Genomic DNA, 22,263 nt, shown 5'->3' on the forward strand with positions numbered 1-22,263 from the left:
GACTAGCCTGGTTGCTTTTGGAACCCTTAATGTATGGTATTCTTATACCCTCCCAGAAGTGAAACAACTGACTGTTCTCCAGCATAATTGAAAAAATTATGAAGAGTCAGTATAAAATGAAGCTATGATAAATTTGTATATTATCTTAAATACAAATAATTGAGTGATCAAGATATTCATTAGCTTTCTTTGATATCTGATGTATTTAGATGAGTTAATGGAATTCCTTTAAGGTCCATAGGTAGATAGAATCACGTAGCATTGAAATAGGATTTTGAGCGTATATTTAATCACGGACTCTCAGCTTCCCACAACTCTTCCTGTTTTGGTATAACTTTAATACCAGAGATGACATTCATCTTTTTATGGAATTTATATTGAATTCAGTAGTAGGGAAATTGATGTGTGTTCAAAATGATCTCTTCTTTATCCTCCTTAGGAACACTGATTAATTACTGCTTTTGTTGTGGCACCTTCAACTACTTACCTTTTGTAGCTCTGGGTATGTTTCCAAGGTACCCTTTGAGTTCTTTTTAAATATGTCCATAGTGCTTTTTATGTCCTGTTTTCAAAACTGATCTGCCCAGCATCACCTGGGTGTAATGAGATGCTGTTTGTGACTTTCCAAGAACCAGGTAAGTGAATTCGCAGTCTGGACATGAGTTGGAGGTCATTTCTGCTAGCTGCTGCCTTTCCATAGCACCCTACTGTCCCTGTCGCTAGAGATTGCTGAGAAGTGATTGGGTGTGACCTCAGGAGTGTGTGCTGTGGTGAGCGGTATGTCATGGGACATGAGGATTTAAAATCCACCATACACCAAGGGAGGCATCACCATTGCTTTAATTACAAGTGGTTCGTGTGTATTTATATCCATGTATGGCTTTTTTTCTTGGGTTATAAGTACAAATCCTTAAGAATCCTGGTGGTGCATTTTCCAAGATATTCACTTTAATAATTTCAAACAAATTTTGGAATACCTAAAATAGCCAATTAATTCTGCCCTTTCAGCCCTGTTTAGGATTCAGCATCTTCCAAAGAATGGAGCTCCCTGTTATTTCTCTGTAATGGGGTAGTTCTTAACTATTTCTTGTGTGTGATTTTTTTTTTTATGATTTGATAAAGCTGTCTCCAAAATTCTCATTCTTTCTCAAGCTCTTTCTCTCTCTTTACACACATGCACACACACACGTGCGTATATGCACATATATATACCCACACGTTCATGAACACACATGCATGTGTATACATGTATGTACATGCAGTTTTGCATTCAGCGTCAAGGGTTTCGTGGCTCCCCTGAGTTGCAGGTTTAGTATTTCTTCATAGAGAACCTAGAGTTTTTGTTGTTGAAAGTTGTATGGTCCCCACTTGCATCATTATTAACAGCATTATATCTTCCCCACGGTGCTGTTGGCAGAGCCTGAGCAGCAGAGAGACCAGCTTTCTCATCAGTGAAGAATCAGCGGTAAGCAGCATCAGTATTATACTTTCTTGCATGGACACAAATGGGGTATCTTTTTATAGTCAGTAATGATGATGTTCTCTTCCCCAGTTCAGAGTTATTTTTTAGGTCCTCATACATAATATTTGAGAATTTATGACCTTGGAAAAAATCAGTTTCTTATGGGAAAAGCGAGTAACATCAGACGTATTAATGAGGACACATAAAACAAAGCACTTACTTGCATTTTAATTTGTCAGTTTTACAAATGAGAAGAGGAAAGGTCTGAGAGGTTTAATGACTTGCCCCAAATTACCCATATGTTTAAGAGGCAGATCCTGGACTAGAACTCAAGTTTCTGAGGCCTAGTTCAGTATTCTTTCTCCATTACATCACACCTCTTACCTGTAAGTGCGTGCCTAAGAATAATCATGGAGAAGTACAATTTATTTAAAAATCAAATTTGAATATCAATTAAGAGGTTAGTAAAAGGACTCAAAATTTTTCATTAGTTGCTTAGTAGGTAAAAGACGCTGTTTGGGAAGATGGGGAAATAGAGTTATATTCTTATATTGACAGTTTTATCGTTGATGTTTTGCTTTTCACTGTGTCCAGAATGAAGGTTGTGGGGGTGATTAAATTATAATAATTGGAATTTTGTTGTTTTGTTTTCTTTTTAATTTATTTTTGATTTTTGACCATGTAAAACATGTACATGATTCCAGAGTTGAAAACCAGAGATCAAATAAGGTTTAGTGGAGCCTGAAGCTTATGCTGTTTTGGTATCACTCTTTAAGAAGAATAATGAAACAATAATTTTCTGTAAAAAATTTACAAAAGTATTTGACCATGAGAATACATTGCTAGACTCCTCCCTAAATCTTGGAGGGGCTGGTGTGAGTAAGAGGCCCTGGAGCTTGGACTCTATTAGCTTGAAGGTAAATCTATCTCGGTTATGAAACAGAGCATTTTCAGAGAAAACTTTCTTCCTTCTTTTTCCTCTTAATCCTTCTATAGTAACCATTTTTATTTGGTTTATCCTTCTAATATGTCTTTTACTTTTCCATGTGTTTGTGTGTGTGTGTGTGTGTGTGTGTGTGTGTGTGTGTACACATACATGTGCGTATTGATATTCCTCCTGCTGCTTACACTAAAGGCAGCATACTGTAGATACTGGTCTATTCCTTGATTTTCACTTAAATACACATCCTGCAGGCTAGCTTGGTGGTGGAGCATTTAAATTCGCGTGCTCTGCTTTGGTGGCCCGGGGTTTGTAGGTTTGGATCCCCGGTGCGGACCTATGCACCGCTTATCAAGCCATGCTGTGGCAGGCGTCCCACATATAAAGTAGAGGAAGATGGGCATGAATGTTAGCCAAAGGCCAATCTTCCTCAGCAAAAAGAGGAGGATTAGCAATGGATGTTAACTCGGGGCTAATCTTCCTCACACACACACACACACACACACAAAAAATACATATCCTGGAGTTCATGTATATTGTGTAGAGAATTCATTCTCATTCATTTGTAAGCTGCCTAATATTCCGTTTTGGGGGTTTAGCATAGCATATTCATCCAGTCCTTTTATTGATGGACATTTGAGTTGTTTTCAATCTTGCTATTACAAATATTGCTGCAATAAATCCCCTTGGGAATTAGTCTTGCACTATTTTGGCCCATGTATCTTTCTAAATAGGATTTCTATATCAGAGAATAAAGGTGTATGTAGTTTTGCCGTATTTGCCAAATTCCCCTCCATTCTGCTTTTCTAACCAATGAGAGTGCCCGTTTCCTCACAGTCTCATCAACAGTGTGTTGTCATGATTTTAGATTTTTGCCTGTCTGATAGTGTGATGGTGGTTGTTGGGAGCTTTTTCGGTTAGCTCTGTATTTTAGTGTAGTTTAAATCTGCGTTTCTCTCAATATGAATGAGATATGCATCTTTTTCTTTGTGGATGGTCCTTGTAATTTGCTGAACCATTCTATTCATATATTATGTCTATTTTCTTGTCAAGCTGGTAGGTTTTTCTTTTTTCTCTTGTTTTTTTAGAGGGCTGTTTACATATTTATTGTTATCCCCTTGTCTGTGATATAAATTTCAAATAATTTCCCCAATTATGTCGTATACTCTTAATTGAAATCTTAGATTCTAAATGATTTTAAAGTGATTTATGGTATTTCATCTTTTATGATGACATTGTCTTTGGTTAAACAGTAAGTTGTTAAAATTGAAGTCAGTTTCTTTTTCTAATAAACTTTTTATTTTAGTATAGTTTTAGATTTACCGATTTAATATGAATGTGAAGTGTGCCTTGTACTGCACACCCATTTTCCCCTGTTATTAGCGTTTTGCATTAGTGTGGTACATTTGTCACAATTAATGAACCAATATTGGTATGTTATTATTAACTGAAGTCCATACTGCATTCAGATTTCCTTGATTTCCCCTGATGTCCTCTTTCTGTTCCGGGATCCCCTCCAGGGCCCCCACATTGCATCTAGTAGTCATGTGTCCTCAGGCTCCTGTTGGCTGTCACAGTTTCTCATACTTTTCTTGTTTTTGATGACCTTCACAGTTTTGAGGAGTACTTGTCAGGTGTTTTGTAGAATGTCCCTCAATTAGGACTTCTTGGATGTTCTTCTCATGATTAGACTGGGGTCATGTGTTTTGGGGAGGAAGACAATAGAAATGCTGTTTTCATCACATTATATCAGGGGTACATCCTGTCAACATGACTTATCACTCTCGATGTGAACCTGATGCCTGCCTTGAATAGTGTTTGTCAGGTTGCCCCACTATAAAGTTATTCTTTGTATTCTCCTTTCCATCCTGTGCTCTTTGGAAGAAAGTCAGGTCACTATGTGCAGCCCACGCTTAAGGATCGGGAGGTTATGTTCCACCTCTTTAAGGGTAAATGAATTATTTGGAATCTTTCTGTATGGGATATTTGTCTCTTTTTATTTATTTATTCATGTATTTATTTATGTATTATTTGTGTATTTATTTATTTATATCACTATGGACTCAAGGATATTTATTTTGTATTTTGTGTTATAAACCCAATACCGCTTTATTTATTTTGTTGCTCAGATTGTTCTAGCATTGGCTATTAGGAGCTTTTTCAGTTGACTGCTGTATCCCTTTGACATATCCCTATTAATTTTGTTTTTAGCGTTTTCTTACTTTCTGGCACTACAAGGTACTCAAAGCTCATCTTGTACTTTTCCTGTGTCAGTCCTAGAGTCAACCTGCTCTCTAGGGAATTTTCTTTTAATGTCGCAGAAATATCTCAAAAGAAAAATTTGTATCAATCAAGGTCCCATTAGGCATACTCAGAGTAGGATAATTTGAGGAGGGCTTAATAAAAAAAAAACTTTTACAAATGTGGGGTGCAGGAAAATCCCAGTATGTGTACATCTGGTAACCGTGAATCTGTTATCACCCGCAGAACTGAAGGGAACAGTTATTAGAACCCAGAAGGACAGAGTCATGTACTTAAGACAGTCGCGAGAGGCTCAGTGACCTTCAGTGGATGGATACAGCCTTCCTGAATCCAGCCTCAGGAAGGAAGACACTCATTCATTCCTTTTCTCCAATCGTTTGTGGGAAGCTGGAGGTTAAGGGAACTCTTTGATAGCTAAACCAGTCACACTCACGAGAATGAAACAGGGTAGAGAGAGATAGAGAGGGGATCTGCTGGGACAAATCAGAGATAGCCAGCAGAATATGTATCACTGGACGTATTTTTGTTTTTCTTCATTAGCAAGGACATATTTCGTATTTTCTTCTTTATCAAAATTGTTTGGCTATTCTAGATCCTTTGCATTTCCATATAAATTTTAGAGTCAGCTTGCCAATTTCTAAAAAAAAATTTACTTGTGTTTGATTGGTATTGCTTAGAATCTGTAGAGCAATTTGAGGAGACTTTATATCTTAACAATATTGATCTTTCAATACATGAACGTGGAATATGTCTCTATCTTGATCTTCTTTAATCTATCTCAGCAACATTTTCAGTATACAAGTCTTGCACATATACTGGTAAATCTGTCCATAAATACTTCATATTTTTGATACTCTTGTAAATAGTATTTTTTTTTCAATTTCCAATTGGATATTGCTATATATATATCGATTATCATCTTGCTTTTAAAAGATATAAGATTTAAAATACATGGCAGAATAGTTCAAAATGTAGAACTTAAAGTGTTCAAAGGTATTTTCATTGTACAGAAAGTAGTAAAAGTGCTAATTTATATTAGATTCCAATAAGTTAAATGTGTATGTATTATCTTTTGGGCAAAAATATAGTAAAGGAATAAATAGCCAACTATTAGAGGGTAAAAATTGAATAATTTCAAAAGTAGGCAAGAAGGAAGAGTAAAAGGAATATAATACAGTATAGTTTGTCTGGATTTAGAACTGTAGGTTCAAAATAATTTTTCCTTGGAACCTTTGAAGGTACAGCTCCATATTTTAATGAATCCAGCATTGCTTGTAAGAAGTCTGGGGCCAATTTGATTCTCATTTTACTACAGGTAATCCGTTGTTTTCAGTTTGTTTGTTTTCTTTTATATAGATATGCATGTCTGAAGTACTTTTAGATTTGTCTCTTTAGCCTCAAGCTTTGATATTCCACTGACTGTGATTTTCTTTCACTTATTTTTTGTGGCACGTGGAGGCAGTTTCAGTCCTAAGACTCATGCACTTGTTTTCGGCTAAGGAAAATCTCTCCCTGGTATTTTGTTGATCATTTCTTTCCTTTATTTTCCATGTGCTCTTTTTTGGAAATTTTTATTGGCAAATACTGAACCACTGGGATTGTCTTGAATTTTCTCTCATTTTAAATTTTGTTGTCTTTTTGCTCTCTGTTCTTGGAGTTTTCCTTGAGTTGATCTTCCAGATCGCTCTCTGTTGGTGCATGTGTGCAAGGTTGAAAGCAGTCAGCATGGAGATCTCCTAAAGCACCGTGTTAGTGCCCCATGAGCAGGACGGGCATGAAGGCTGTAGGGTGTCAGATGACACAGCACTCACTGTGTGGAGGGAATTCATGAAGGAAGTCAGAATGGGCCTTGAAAAAATAAGATTGACTTGAATGAAATGAAAACATATAGAAGGCTGTAGGCCACATTTCTTTCACCTCTTGCTGTTAGACTTCCTTCCACATGTGAGCATTCTTTTATGTGATCTCACATAACCTGAAAAGTTGGTGGTAGTATTAGGAGATACTTGCTCTGAATTATTTTTTTCTGTGTTAGTTGTTATGGTATTTAATAAAACATATTAAGAAGCCTCACCAGAATATTCATTGTTTTAAAGTTCTGAGCCAGTCTATCCCTTGTTTGGAGTGCTGTACACAGCGTATTTGCCACCTGGAATAGTTAATTTGTTTTAACACACCTCCCCTACATGACAAAATATATTTCAGGCTTAATAATGAAATGAAATAAATGCTAATGATGGCCAGAAAAGTAATACATACAGTGAACGATTTATATTATTGGATTTATATGTATATGTTCTTGATAGTTAAAAAAGTAAAAATTAAAAGTAAATATATTATTACAAAAAATGATAATCAGTACTTTTAAATTATATTAATTAATTTTGGAAAAAAAGGGAAAAAAACTTATTCCTACATATTGGTCTATCTCAGCATTATGGTGCCTGTTTTGGGGCTTTTTGCAAATGTGTCAGTGATGTATTTAAAATTGAGCTTTGCATATTTATGCTCAATAGTGTATAGCCGGATTTGTAAAATATGCTCATAGTTGATCAAAGAATATATTTTATTAATTTTAGCTCCAAAAGTTTCTTTAACATCAAGCAACAGCTATACAAATAGTTAGGAAAAGTCTTAAACATAAGGATGAATGTTTTAGAGATACATAAAATCCCATTTCACAGTAAATTAAGGAAATCATAATACTGTGCATGTCTTTGTTTTTTTTGAGATCTGTTCTATCTTCTTTCAAATGTTTTTGCATTGTAAAAAAAATTCCATTAGAAGGATCTTCACCAGAAAATTCATCCTAAATTCGATTATATTTGGTAAAAATTTCCAAAGTTTTTCTTCTTCTGCAACAAAAATCAAAAACAAAGAAAATGGCTAAATGAGAGTGAACATTGACATTATTTGTCTCATTATTATAGAAGGAGTGTCTGGTTCTTGGTGAAACTGATTGATGAATTCAAACATTGAAATTTTGATTTCTTCTGGCCATGTAAGACAGGCATCTTTTGTCATTTTCCCTGGCATTCTTCTTATAAATTGGATTTTCTTTTTATGTGCAAATATCCATTTCCTTACGTTTTTTGCTGCATGGTTAATGGTTTCTTCACAATTTCTATGCGCTGGTCTTAAAGGAACAGCTTTAAAGCTTGGTGTTGCACTGTATATTCTTCAAGGTTCATTGCAGGTATTTGCAAATATTTTTGTGTCTGATTAACTCATCTAATACTTCACACTAGAAAAACAGAAAAATTTCACACAGCTATTATTACAGTTTAAACATAGGAATATGTAGACCACAGAGGCTGGGTATATGAAATGCACTCAGCAATCTTCAAGAGAGTTACACATATACTCTCAAAGTGAAGTCTTGCTGAAGCCACAATCATTGGCATATTCGGATCTGGTCATGTACAACTGGGGATGCTCCAAATTAACTTCCGTTTACTAAATTGAAACTTACATATAGATTATTAAAATTCAACAGGAATTGTTTAGGATTTAGACAAAATTATATTTTTCGGGAAGGACTACTTTATCAATGATGTTGTGTAGAATTTCCTGGTGACTGACTTTTGTTGGTTTCATTATTTGAGTTTTGCGTGCACGGAGGGTGCGCTGCCCCCGTTACCAGCCTTTGGTGTACCAAGCTGCTCATATGTCTTCATTGCCATTTGCTGAAAGTTAACAGGCTCTACCCGACAACGTTATTAAACATACCGAGTACACAGTGTCTGGCACAAAGAAATCAGGATATGTTGGCTACTATTTAATTGCTGTGGTTTTGTTTAAATTTAGGACTTGTGTAGGGTCCATTCAGTAAGGGGTTTTATAGTTTGTAGATTGAGTACCCACATCCTTAACTTCGAGGGATAATATAGATTTTAATATGAAATTCAAGTCTCAAGAGCAGTTGGACTTTTTTTGCTTACAAATTCAGAACATTGAATGTGTTGTGGTATAACTCCGTGAATTATACTGATTTTCATTCTCCTAGAATATAGAAAATGCCTATAATACTGGACTTTTTTGTCCCTAATCTCTCACAAATTATCTGTAGCTGAGACAGAAAGTGCAGTGGGCGACCTAAGTGCGGCCTGCAGTGGCGCCTACACCGGTCGGGGGCCGGCCTGGTGAGACGTTCAGACATGACAGGGAAGGGTGTGAAGAGAAAGAAATACCTAAAGGAAGAAGAACACAGAAGAGTGACGAAAATTATATATAAGAAGAGAAAGATGCTATTGACAACTCTTACTATGTAGCGCCAGTAATATAGGTTTTCAACTCTATTTCTAGAGAAGGGACTCTAAAGTATAGTAGTAATGTACAAATAAATTAGATTAAATTTAATGAACTGGAATTATATAGACAAAATTGTGTTTATGAAAAGCTGATATGAAAATTTATTTTAGTATTATGGTAATATTATGAAAAAGGCAAGAAAAATGTGTACATTAAATATAATCACTTACTATATTAAAAAATTCAGTGCTTAGACAAAACTAGAAATAAATACACCAAATAGTTACTGAAGTAACAAGGAAATAGGAATGATTTTAAAAATACGTTTTCATTAGTTTCAGTGTTATCCATTTTTTTAAATAAAAAGTGGCCATATTCAGCACATGATGGAAATATGTAATAAAGTTATTCTAAAATTTTTTTCTATAAAATGTTAATATTATTTTTTTTAATCAAGTCCTTTGGTGATCTTCATTTAGTATATTTAAAATCAAGTTAAGAAAATATTAGCTATTGAGTCAATACTTTTTCAGGACCAACTGCTGGCGTTGAGCCCGCTGGTTTTTATGAGGATATCATGTGATTGGAAAAGCGGCAGACTAACTTGATGTTAGATGTATTTATCACAGAAGGCTTTTTACCAGTCGTCAAGGTAATTTTTATGCCCTGCACTCTCAGCAGCTCTTGAATGTGGTGGTACCTACTTAACCCTGACTCCAGGGCCAACTTATCCTCTAGGCACAGTAGGCACAGTGCCTGCTGGCCCCTGATGCTTTTTGGAGCCCATGGAAATATTTTAATTTTAATTTCTTTTAAAATCAGAATAAAAAAACAAAGACATATATAATAGTATATATTTTATGTGTATATGTGTGTGTGTATATATATATATATGTATTTTTTTTAAATTTTTAATGGAGGAAGGGGCCCATGAAAGGCAAACAGGCCAGAGCCCATGAAGATCATAAGGTGATCCTGCATAGCTCCTTACTGTACAACTCTTTCAATTCTCATAACAATTCTGTAATGAATTTAGGGAAAATATCTGAGAAAAACAGTAACTTGTAAATCTCGTGAAAGATTCCCAGAAAATCATAGTGCTAAGGTGAAAAATTTCAGCCCAACAGAAGAATATAATTTAAAATATGCCTTAAACAACGACCAACATCCATCTCGTATCTGTCGTGTTTTTAAGTAACAGCAGTATTAACTCCTTTCTAAGTAGTGGGCTCATCAGTTTACAGAGCAGGGATTTTCACTCCAGTGTTAGCCTGTTCTAGGAAACAACAGTTTAAGCAAAACTTGCATGATAAGAACTGAAACTCCTTATTGATAATTTTATTAGATTATCTATTGTTTCATTATACTATAAAATACACAGAATACTAGCCTTTTTGTGCCATAGGTTTGGTTTTCTTTCAAATATTATTGATTATCCCAGATGTTTTTAGCTAGTTGCCTTGGTATTTAAAAATAATAGTCGTGGTAACCGAAGATTGAAGACAACTCAATATTTAAATAATCCAATGACTTTTCCTTTTTTCCCCCAGTATTTTGGGAGGCTATGAAATGTTTTACACTATCGAGTGAACTTTCCATTCCATACATAGTCCCAGTAAAACTGTAGTAATTTTGCTTTCTTTGCCTGATATATAGAGGAATACTTAACAGGATAACTATTTTACTTTACATTTTCATTATTCCCATGTTTCCCTTCATTATTCTTTTTTCTCTCTCCTTTCTTAATTCAGTTCCACAAATATGTATTATTTAAACTTACTGTATAAAGGACTTAGGGCAACGTACTTGGAAGTCTTTTTTTTTCCTTCCTTTATTCTTTGTTTTCTTCCTATTTTTTGTTGTTTCCTTCGTGCTAACCTCTCCCACCCCTCAACATTAAGTATTGCACACACACATTCACACGAGTGATTGTACTGAGGGTTGGTTTGCGTGTGTCCGTTTTTCGGGAATCTTTTCTTTAATCCTGGGCAGGATTCTCTAACTCTCCACTGATTGCTTCACAGCCTGCAAAACGATTCAATTTGTTCCTGAGGCGACGTCTTATGGTAAAACTAGTGTGGAATGATGCTGCTTATGCTCTGGATGGCTGCAGTGATAGCCTGAGTCATTTCTCTTCCAATGAACACTATTGATTTGGGGGGACTTTGTCACTGATTCCTAGTCCCCGGGCAATTGAGGTTTTAGAATAGTGATTCTTAATCTTTTTTGGATCTGATTAAAGCTATGGACCCTCTTCCAAAAATATCTGTTTCTGTGTGTGTGTGTGTCTGTATATATATATATATATATATATATATATAAAACATACACATATGTATATACACACACATACATACACACAATTTACATACAGTTTCAGAGGTTTATGAACCCGAATTAGGAATCTAGGTCTGTGAACCTCAGAATAACTACCTCATTCAGAGAAAAGCCACCCAGATGTTTGCCTCATTATAAATAGGCATTTCTAAGAACAAATCAAATATGAACACAAACACATACACATACTGCAAAATATGATCTTAATGTCATGTCTTGAGCAAAACAAAAGAATGATGTGTTTTAATAATATCAGTTATATGTAACAAAATTATCAGGCTTTTTCTGCCCCAATTGGCTTTAACCAATTTTTAACAGTCCTAAGACATTTACCTCATGGTGATTTACAAGGCTACCAGTGATTTCTCTGTATTTTAAAAAATTTCACAGTTCATAGTTAGAGAGCAACATAATGAGAGAAGTTGGGTTTTCTTAGGTAGCCTTTGGCTTTCAGAAGGGAAGTAGGTATATACCCATTTTGACTGAACACTCAGAAAAATTGTTGGAGTCACTGTTCTTCTAGCTACCTTGTTTACTCCCTAATAGTCAAATTTTGTGAGTGTGATTTTTGTTGATTTCTATGTGCACCACTTCTGTCACCAGAACTTCTCTTTGTGGACCTAGATTTAGCTTGTCCAAACAATAAGAGCACTTGTAAATATATGTTGTTTTAAAAAAAAAATCCTACCATGCAAAATATAGCTGTCACAGACTTAGAGTGAAAGGATTAATGCATTTTTTCCCTCTGATTTTTTGCTTTGATTATATTTAGTCTAATTAGTGTTTTTTTTTTTCTGCCCCAGTTGGCTTCTACAAGTTTTGGTGAACTTCTTAAGATATGCTAATACTATGATGATTTATGAAAGCTCAAGTGATTGTTTTGTTTCGTTTACTTTTCCTTTTTTTAGTGACATAATCAAGGTATAACATGATACAGTCTGAGCTTCCTCAGGTTCTTTCATTTTCTTTTAGGGAAAAGGAGATGATTGTGCATCCTTTGGCTGAGGTGCAGAGACCTCAGACATAACATTTGAGTTACTATATTTTGATATTTAATCTCTAGATTCCCTGAATGTTTTTTGTTTATTTTTTCACTCGTTTCCTCCTGTGCATTGGGAGCTAGTTCTTTCTGAGACACATCAGGTATACATTCATATACATAAAATACACTTACTCTGTTCATAGACCACAAATCAAATATGAGGTTTTTGTCTTATTTGTACATGACTGATCTATATCCATTCCTTTTTATGGGAGATCTGTCTGGCTGAACGTGGGTGAAAAACAGCGTAGAGTATCATAAAGCTAATATAAGCTAATATAAATACCAGTTATGAAAATTAAAAACCTCCAGTTCCCCATTCACAGTTTAGCTAAAGCAATTGGAAAGTTGTCTATATTAGAACTTTGCATCACCGGGTTAGAGAGATCACTGACATCCACTGCTTCATCTATTTGTATCATTCTGAGTGTTATATCTAGGCTATTCCAGTATTAAATATCATAAATTACTTATAAACTAAGAAGAAAACCAAATCAGTCATACATGAAATCTCTTCTTTCTCAGGCTCTCTGGTGTTTTTACACTTTTGAAAGGAAAGGAATTAATGAACTATGCAACATGTGACAGTTGAATTTGTAACTTTTACTATTACATGGAGAGAATTGATAACACAAATTTAAACAAAGGATTGATTTGGGTTCACTTAGGAAATTGATGTTGAAAGGAGATTTGCATGAGAGTTTACTTGTAGTGAAGTCAGCTGGCGAGCTACCTGCTTTCTCATTTTTAACTGCACTGTGGTTTTATTTTAACTCTTCCGAAGTTGAATTAGAAAGTGGCAATTTTATGAAAACATGGTATAAGCATTAATCATAAGTTTATTTTCTTACCGAGAGAGTCATTAATTGGCCTATAATTAACTACACCTCTAAAGCAGTGTGTGACCATGCATTATTTGTTGGACTAATTTGCATGTTTTTTAATGAAGATAACCACTCTCTCTAAATATGCGTTTTGGGGTGATGTATACATATATTCATTTTATATTTTGGTCTAATTGCAGCATTTTGTTTTGTGTGCATGTATTTAGTATGCCTGGGCTTTATTGTTCCGTATATATCTGTCTCCTTCACGGACTTTGACTTGCTAATACGAGCGTCATCTTCTGTTGATAAGAACCCTGGTTATTTGTCTTCGCCTGTCATGTCAGGACTGAGAAGAATTAGACAGGGACCAAAGTTTAGCTAATCCCTTTCATGTTTTTGCCATTTGAAAATAAAACTATGATTTAAAGTTGTGTCATTCATGTCTCCTGCAGTTTAAAAAAGATGAACAAAGCAAAGATTCTATCTTCTTCCGAGATGGGGTTAGGCAAATTGATTTCGTGCTTTCCTATGTTGATGACATAAAGAAAGAAGCAGAGTTAAAGGCGGTAAGTGTTTGTGTGAGAGAAACGGGGAACAATAAAAAGAGGCACCTTCTTTAGTTTCACAGGGATGTTCCCACTGAATTGTGTAGTGAAGGTCAGAGGCCTCTCAAGTGTTCACTGAAAGCTGCAACTCAGTGAGAAGACCACAAAATAGGCAGCCTAAGAATGGGTGTGTAAAGTCAATTTTATTTTTTTTTGACATTTCAGACAATAACTTCTTTTTCATTTTCTTCCAAGCGACTGATATTTTTTTATTCAGCTCACCAATAATGTGACCTCCAAAATTTAAATATGTCTGAATGTAGTATTTATCTTTTATAAGCAGTTTTCATTTTGAAAACATATGGCTAATCCATTCTGTCTGAAATAGCTTTCACATTATGCTCTATTTCTTATCCTATTTTCTTTTCATTTTAACATCACTTTCTAACATATTATTTATTCTTTTGTTTGCTGTGTTCAACAACATAAGTTAAGTTCATAAGACCAAGGATTTTGTCTTGTTCGTTGCTATATACCCAAATGCCTAGAATAGTAGTCGGAACATAATGGATGCTCAATAAATATTAGATATATGAAATAGTGAATTAATATATTAATCCGTTATGTGTAAGCATATATACACACACATTTAGTAACATACTTACATAGGAAATAACTGTCATATAAAATAAAAATAAAAAACTATAAGTTTTATCTCCGTAAGACCCTATAGATATCCATTTCTGTCCCTTTCATCTACCTCTTCTCTGGAAACCCTTCCACCAGACCTCTGAAATTCATTCACTATCATCATTTTCATCTCTTCTCGGAATGTGCCCTTCCGACCTGGCTCTTGGTTGAGGTTTGTTGCCTTTCCCAACAGTCCCCTCAAGTTGTGGTGGATTGTTCCTTACAGAGCCTTTTTCTGCAGACAGGTGAATGCCTGCCCTCCTTGTGTCTTATTGTTGATTGCAGTTCGTTCTCCCCGCCTTATCCCTAAAGTTCCTGAGCTTTAAATCTCAGCAGAGCTATCACCACCCCGTATTGTTGTTATTAATCTGTTCCTGGGTCTTCCCTTTTATTTCTCAACAGTTTTAGCTCCTGGTTCGTTATCAGGCTCTCCTTTTTCAATTATTGGTAATCTCCGTGTGGACAGAGATGGTTCTTTTGGCACCTAGCCTCTCTGTTTCTTGAACTCCCTTTGCAGTTCTCTTATCCTCTAACTCAGCCCTTCTGTCCCCATTGAGCAGATGTTCAGCATACACTATATTGTTTGTACAAACAGTTTAGGTAAAGTGACCACTCTCATCAGTTCTGGGAATGGTGGGAACCCTCCTAAACACCACGTTCCCAGATGCCAGAGCCAACCTTCCAGGCAGGCCTTTCTAAGAGAGCAGTTTCAGTCCTCTTCTATTAACTCTTGTGTACACCTACTGAGGGATATTGCTCTTAGGATTCTTTTCTAAATTATATTTTGTGTTGTTCTTTACTGGGTCATTCCTTTTAATAAACAAACATGCTGGTAATTCTTCCATATTAAAAAAAAATTAGCAAGAACACAAACCTTCTCATTTTTTTTTTTTTGTGAGGAAGATCAGCCCTGAGCTAACATCCATGCTAATCCTCCTCTCTTTGCTGAGGAAGACCAGCTCTGAGCTAACATCTATTGCCAATCCTCCTCCTTTTTTCCCCAAAGCCCCAGTAGATAGTTGTATGTCATAATTGCACATCCTTCTAGTTGCTGTATGTGGGACGCGGCCTCAGCATGGCCGGAGAAGAGGTGCATCGGTGCGTGCCGGGATCTGAACCTGGGCCGCCGGTAGTGGAGCGTGGGTACTTAACCGCTAAGCCACAGGGCTGGCCCCAAAAACCTTCTCTTGATCTCAGTTTCCCTGCCAGCTACTGTCCATTTCTCAAATTCCTTTCTGCCCGGATTTCTCTTAAACTCATTCCTATCAGGCCTTCACCTCAATCCCTCTGCTCATATTCATATAAATAAATCCAGTGGTCAAGTCTCAACCCTCATCTTACTTCACCTGTTAGCAGCATTTGCCATAGTTTATCATTCTGTTTTCTATTAAGTATGTTCTTCACTTGGCTTCTGGGACTCCACAGTCTCTTAGTTTTTCTCTTATTACACTAGTTGCTCCTTCTCAATCTTTTCTTCTCTCTGATCCCTTATTATTGTAGTGCTTCAGGGTCCAGTCCTTAGTCTTCTTTTCTCAGCCTGCATTGATTTCTTTGATGATACATCCTGTCTCACAGTTTTAAAACTACGTCTGTGTTAATTCTAAAGTTTACCTGTCCAGTTCATACTTCTCTCCCATATGGCTATTCTGCATCTCTACTTGGAAGTCTCAGAGAATCTTAGACTCAGCAGGTCTAAAATGAATTCCTGGACTTCCCTCAAAAGCCTGATCCATTTACAAGTCTTCTCCATCTATAATTATTCATCATACATTTCAAAGCTGCAAAGGATGTAATTTACAGTATATTGTAAATGGTCCAGTTAAATCACTTTTTAGCATATATCTGTGGAAAGTAAATACTATAGAAATTTGACACCCACCATCATTCATTTAAAAAAATGAACTCTATGAGGAAACCCTTCTTTAACACTTAACTTTCACATCATTTATTTTTCTCCTTCACCTAAAATTTCCATTCCACTTTCCCTGCATATAATCTGTCCTAATGTAAATGTTTTATCTTTGGGAATCTTTTATTGTTTGTTCAATCATAAGTTTGGTAAAACAAATATATGTATATACATTGAAATATTTTTATTTCCTTTAACCGTAACAGTCTAAGCCTTAAACTTTTGCTTTTGAGTTTTTTTTACAATTATACAAATGCATAATTGATAAAACATCACAAATATATTATAAAATTTGAAAAGTAATTATCTAATATAAAAAGTAAACTCATCATAAATGCATCAATTAATGAGATGGACAGAGGGGCTTTAAAAAACATTTTCTTTATTCACAGATGAATGAAAATTATTCCTAGAACGAGATGGTTCAGTTTCACCTATATTCCTTTTTTTTTTTTAATATATGTTAGTGTAAATTAAGCTTGTTCAGATAAACAAGTAAATTGGAATAGAAAGAGTGTTATTTTAGCAGTTTTAATCTTTATTGAACATCTGAATTATATCCCAAAATTACACAGTGATTTATCATAAAATTAATGTTTAATGATCTGTTAGCTAACAATCCTATCAGCTGTGCCTTCAATTTTGTTGAACTTGGAGAATTGGTGACCATATGCCTTGCAAAAACATTTGTTACTATAATGAGAAGAGTTATTCACTTTTTCAGTACTGAAAATAATATTTTGAATGTCCTTCCCCTGCCCCCCATTTTTTGTTTCCTAGAAGTTGGCAGTTTACCTTACTTTGGTAACATAGAGGAAGGGTAATTACGAGAGGGTAGCTGAGAGGGAGAATTTGCTCCACCGTCATAGACCTGTTTTCATATGTGGTAATAGACTTGTTCTCATAGGTAGTAAACACTGGAAGTGGAGAAAAAAGCACAATGAAATGATCTTTCATTCCTTGTATAGTTTGAAGATATCTTAAGGAACACATATCCATTTGAAGATGAGCGTCCTGTAATATTCTAGTGAACCCTTTTAAAATTTCCATTACTATGAAATTTTTCCCACTTAAATCGTAATAAGGCCAAAAGATTTTTCAAGAATCAATGCATTGTTTTAAAGCCTACAAGTAAGGATTATTTGCATTTAATTTAATTTTACTTTTTCTAAGTGAAGTTATTCTGTTCTTCAAGATTAAGAAGCCATGATGATATTTTGGCTTAAAATTGCATTAAATTTTATTACATAATTAAATTACATAAATTTCAATATCATGAATTGAAGAGTACTGATATCTTTGTAATACTGAGTCTTCCCAACTAGGAGCATGATATGTCTCTCTGTTCATCAAGTTTTTTAAATGTTATTCAGTCAAGTTTTGTGCAGTTTTTCAGATAGAGGTCCTGCACATTTCCTGGAGATTATTCCTAGACATACTGGATTTTTATAGTTATTTTGTGAATTATAGTACAGGGAAAAAGCAATACATGGCACTAAGATGGGGAATACATATGGTACTTTTATTTACAGCCATGGGAGGGGCAGAGGACCATCTGGAGGGACAGTCATTGTGAAACAAGTCTTTTATCACTGGGCTAATAAAAGAAAAGTTTTCTACATGATTCTATTGGTTTGTTTTTCCACAGGAAAGAAGACAAGTGTTTGAACAAAATCTCAGAAAAACAGGTCTTGAGTTGGAAATTGAAGACAAAAGGGTAAATGTAGTTGTTAATTAGTATCAAAATCTTGGTGTTTGAAGTGTTGTTTTCTCCTACTCTGGCCTCTGACTGGACAGACTTGTGTTTGGTAGCAACGCAGTAGCTTTTTGGCTACAGATATGTACAGGGGGGATGGTAGGGCCTGCGGTCTTTGGGTGAATAAGTAGGTCAGTGCTCTGAATATGAGATGATGAGTGGAGCACTTTAAAAATAGACATACGTAATTCTATGCAGGATACAAAGATGGTGAAGACGTGGTTTTTGTTTCATATCTATCTAATTTTGAAGGCTGCCTGTCATCTGGCACCCTCACTGGTTAACCTGGCTACCTGGCAGCACAACCTGCTATTTATGCCGAAAGACGTTTTTTCTGCTCAAGAATATGTCCTTTTTTTTTTTTAACCTCCTGCCATTTACTGGTTTTCTAGAATTTCCTTCATAATTGTTTTTAAAGACCTATTTCAGATGCCACTCTGTCCATGAAACTAATAGTCTCTAGTTGTAAATTAATACTTTCTAGTTCTTATTTATCCCTGTTTTTACTGAACTAATAAATACGTATTATACCACACAATCTATAACTTAATTATTCTCCTGTGTAATGAACCCTTATTACCGCAAGTTCTTCCTCTAGGTGTAGGCTGTATGTAGAAGCTGGGGGAAAAGAGTGAGTGCATCTTACACTTGTGTGTATCCCTCAGTACCCTAAACACAATTCTGAGCTGTAGCTAGTCACTAAACTTAAGAGATTGCCCAGAACCACATACGTATCTGTGGATTTCCGTCTAGTGTACACTGACCCTGAAATATGTTTTAAAAAAATTCTGTATTTGTCTCTGTCTGTCTCACACACCTATATATATAACATATATACATATACATACATGTATATGTAAGTATAATATTTATATCTGTTTTGAGAATTTGCTCTCCTAGAAGTTTTGCTGAAAATTTTCAATAAATTGAAAATGCTGTGACATCTTTAATTTGTTTGAGATTTTATAAAATTTTGTTTCCTTTCTTTAATCAGCTCAGTAACAAACAGATCAGTAATCTTTCTATTATTTTGCCTCCTTTTTATACAGAACTCTGAAGATGGAAGAACTTATTTTGTCAAGATCCATGCCCCTTGGGATGTATTAGTTACTTACGCCGAAGTGTTGGGAATCAAAATGCCTATTAAGGAGAGTGATATTCCCCGAGATGCAAATATCCCCTTGAGCTATCTGGCTGGACCTGTGAAGCTCCCAAGGAATGTGAAGCATCCTCGTCCTGAATATTTCACTGCCCAATTCACCAGACATCGGCAGGAACTCTTCCTCATTGAAGACGAGTCAAGCTTCTTTCCATCCTCAGCAAGAAACAGAATTGTAGGTAGAGAAGACCTTTAGCACATCCCTTCAAGTGAGGGACGTGTTGCGTGTACATGTGTGTGAGCGATGCTGTGTCTGCAGGTGTGTCTGCATGCATTTGGTAAGTGTTAGGTGGTATTGGGCAGGTTTGGGTATCCACTTGGACCAGTCAAACCTGTTAACTTCCCTACTTCTCAAACTCTTGTTTAAAAACGAATGGTTGACAGTGTGGACACAGTAAAGAAAGAGACATCATGCAATCCTGGGCAAAGCACTGAGAGCCAGAGGACTTTGATTTTATAAGATCTTTGTAAAATGGTTTCCTAGTCTTAGAGTTTGGTTTTATAAATTCAGTGCATAGCAGGAGGAATATTCGTCATTCCAAATGGAAATGGAATGTTTTAATTTCTTTATCTATAGATAGCATTTGAAAACCTCAGAACTTTTTCCTTTCATTTAAAACTATTTTCAGTCTTTTGAATAGTAATATTTCCTTTCCATTTGTAGTGCTAAGATCTTTAAGTTTCCCATTAAAAACCTCCCTCCTGGGGCCTGCCTGGTGGCATAGCGGTTAAGTGTGCGCACTCCGCGTTGGCGGCCTGGGGTTCACAGGGTCGGATCCTAGGCGTGCACCGTCGCACCACTTGTCAGGCCATGCTGTCGCAGCGTCCCGTATAAAGTAGAGGAAGATGGGCATGGATGTTAGCCCAGGGCCAGTCTTCCTCAGCAAAAAGAGGAGGATTGCAGCAGATGTTAGCTCAGGGCTGGTCTTCCTCCCCCCAAAAAAAACCTCCCTCCTAAAGAATCATAGTTTCTGTGCCAGTTTCTTCGTGTTAAGACAGGAATAACATCCCCCTCATAGGTTACCCCGAGAATTAAATGAATTGAGGTATGAAAGACTTTGAACAGTTTCCGGAACATGCTAGGTGCTCCCTAAGTGTTAGAGATTGTTATCATTGGTCTGACTTTAGAGGAAAAAAGCTCAGGGTCTTTGTTGCTCTTACCGTCTGTCTGTTGCCTATTAATATGAGCACAAAGTTCCAATAATCACGAGACCCTCCCCCTGAGGCAACTTACGCTCTTCCCTGAGGAATTAGAGGCTTCCTTCCCTTTAGGTTCAGCACTCTTAAGTGTTTAAGAAGGATCTTGAAGTACTCATTTTTTTTAGTTCCTAAATTTATTGACAGGAATATTAAACAAAATGTAATGCCTAGAATTTACATATAAAACTGTGAATCCGCAAACTAAAAATGTTCTCCCTTTTCTTACCAGGATTAAAAAACAACAACAAACCTAGGAGGCAGTTTTTAAGGGAATAAAGAGCACATGACATGGAATCAGAAGACCTGGTTTCCAGTCATAACTTTGCTACCTTCTAAATAAGATAACCTCTTCTAAAACAGAAATAATAATGAATACCAGCATTATTGGGAGAATCAAATGAAAGAGGAAGCACTCTGCAAACTGTGAAGTACTTCAGATATGCTTGTTAAGTTAGGAAGTTGTTAACAAAAGGCCAGTGACCCTGTGGGAACAAATGAGGAACTGGGTCAGGTGTAGAAATGTCAGTATTCATTTATCTTTATTTGTTCTTTGTAAAGAGTGCCGATACCTTAGGTTAATTCAGCATTAAAACACAACAGTTTTCCCTCCTTCATAGTAAAGCAATACTATTCTTGCTCTGCTGAGGAAGTTATTTGGGAGATTAATGTAGAAAAGTCCCTTCCTTCCTATTCTCATCCAGAACACTGTAGTCCATGTATGTGCAAATCGAACAATATCACAAGAGCGTCTTACATTGGTATAGAATTTTATGCTTTTCAAAGCATCTTCACAACCATCATGACATCTGCGCCTCATGATATCTATTTTGTAATATCTAATACATAGTTATAACATAGTTTTATTAAACATTTCCACTTCTGACAGCTATTGAGTTTGCTTCCAACTTTTCTGATATTACGAACAATTCTGCAGTTTACAACCTGGTAGTTACATATTTCAGCATTTATATAAATTTTTCTGCAAAATGGATACCACATGTAAAACCTCTGGATCTAAGGGCATGCATATTTAAAATTTTCTATGTATTACACTACCACCTTTTACAAAAAGATATACTATTTTAGAGTTCTAGTAACAACATGAGAGTGCTCAGTTTCCCACATATCTTTCTCAATACTGGAAATTACCCATCTTTCTTTTTCTTTCTTTTTAAATTGTAGCAAAACATAAATAGAGATAGGCCCAAAAGTCATAAGTGTACAACTCACTGAATTATTACAAAATTAACTTGGCCATGTAACCATCACCCAGATCAGAAGGGAAAACCTTCCTATCCCCTAGAAGCCCTAGTGCCTCCTCCCAATCACTGTTTCTGTCCTTCTCAGCAGAAGTTGACGCTAACTTCTAACTGCAGAGACAAGTTTAGCCTGTTTTTTAAACTTTATAAAAGTGGAATCATATAGTACGTGTTCTCTTGAGTCTGGCTTCTTTGTCTCAACATTTATTTGGGTGATTAATTTAGCTCTTATATGAGTTTTTGTTCATCCATTTTTGTTACTTTGTATGGAAATTTATTTGTGTATGTGTGTCATGGTTTTAATTTGCATTTGTCTGATACAAATGAGATTGATCTCTTTGTATATGTTTATTGGGCGTTTAGATACGCACTTTTGTGAAGTCCCTGCTAAAATCTCTTGTCTGTTTTGCAATTCGGTCTTCTCTTTACTTGTTGATTCTTAGGAACCTTTTATATATTCTTTATATGAGCCCTTTATTCATTATATATTTTACTGATATTTTCCTACTTTGTGCTTCTCTTTCTTTCTTTTAATGGTTTCTTTTGATAAACCAATGTTTTTAATTTTAATGTAGTCCACTTTCTCAAGCCTTTACTTTAGGAATAATGCTCTTAATCTTTAAC

The 22,263-nt window shown here is 35.6% G+C and overlaps 1 protein-coding gene across 1 annotated transcript in view; it reads left to right on the forward strand.

Moving 5' to 3' along the window:
* ANO5 (anoctamin 5) overlaps window positions 1-22,263 on the forward strand; it is a 101,186-nt gene that overhangs the window by 21,573 nt on the left and 57,350 nt on the right. The window contains exons 3-6 of the mRNA XM_058546148.1: window positions 1,418-1,465; window positions 13,574-13,687; window positions 17,914-17,982; window positions 19,071-19,355. Coding sequence (XP_058402131.1) covers window positions 1,418-1,465; window positions 13,574-13,687; window positions 17,914-17,982; window positions 19,071-19,355 — 516 coding nt within the window. The remainder of the gene's footprint in view (window positions 1-1,417; window positions 1,466-13,573; window positions 13,688-17,913; window positions 17,983-19,070; window positions 19,356-22,263) is intronic.

Source organism: Diceros bicornis, chromosome 7 (assembly GCF_020826845.1).
Source record: "Diceros bicornis minor isolate mBicDic1 chromosome 7, mDicBic1.mat.cur, whole genome shotgun sequence".
Classification (NCBI taxonomy): domain Eukaryota; kingdom Metazoa; phylum Chordata; class Mammalia; order Perissodactyla; family Rhinocerotidae; genus Diceros; species Diceros bicornis.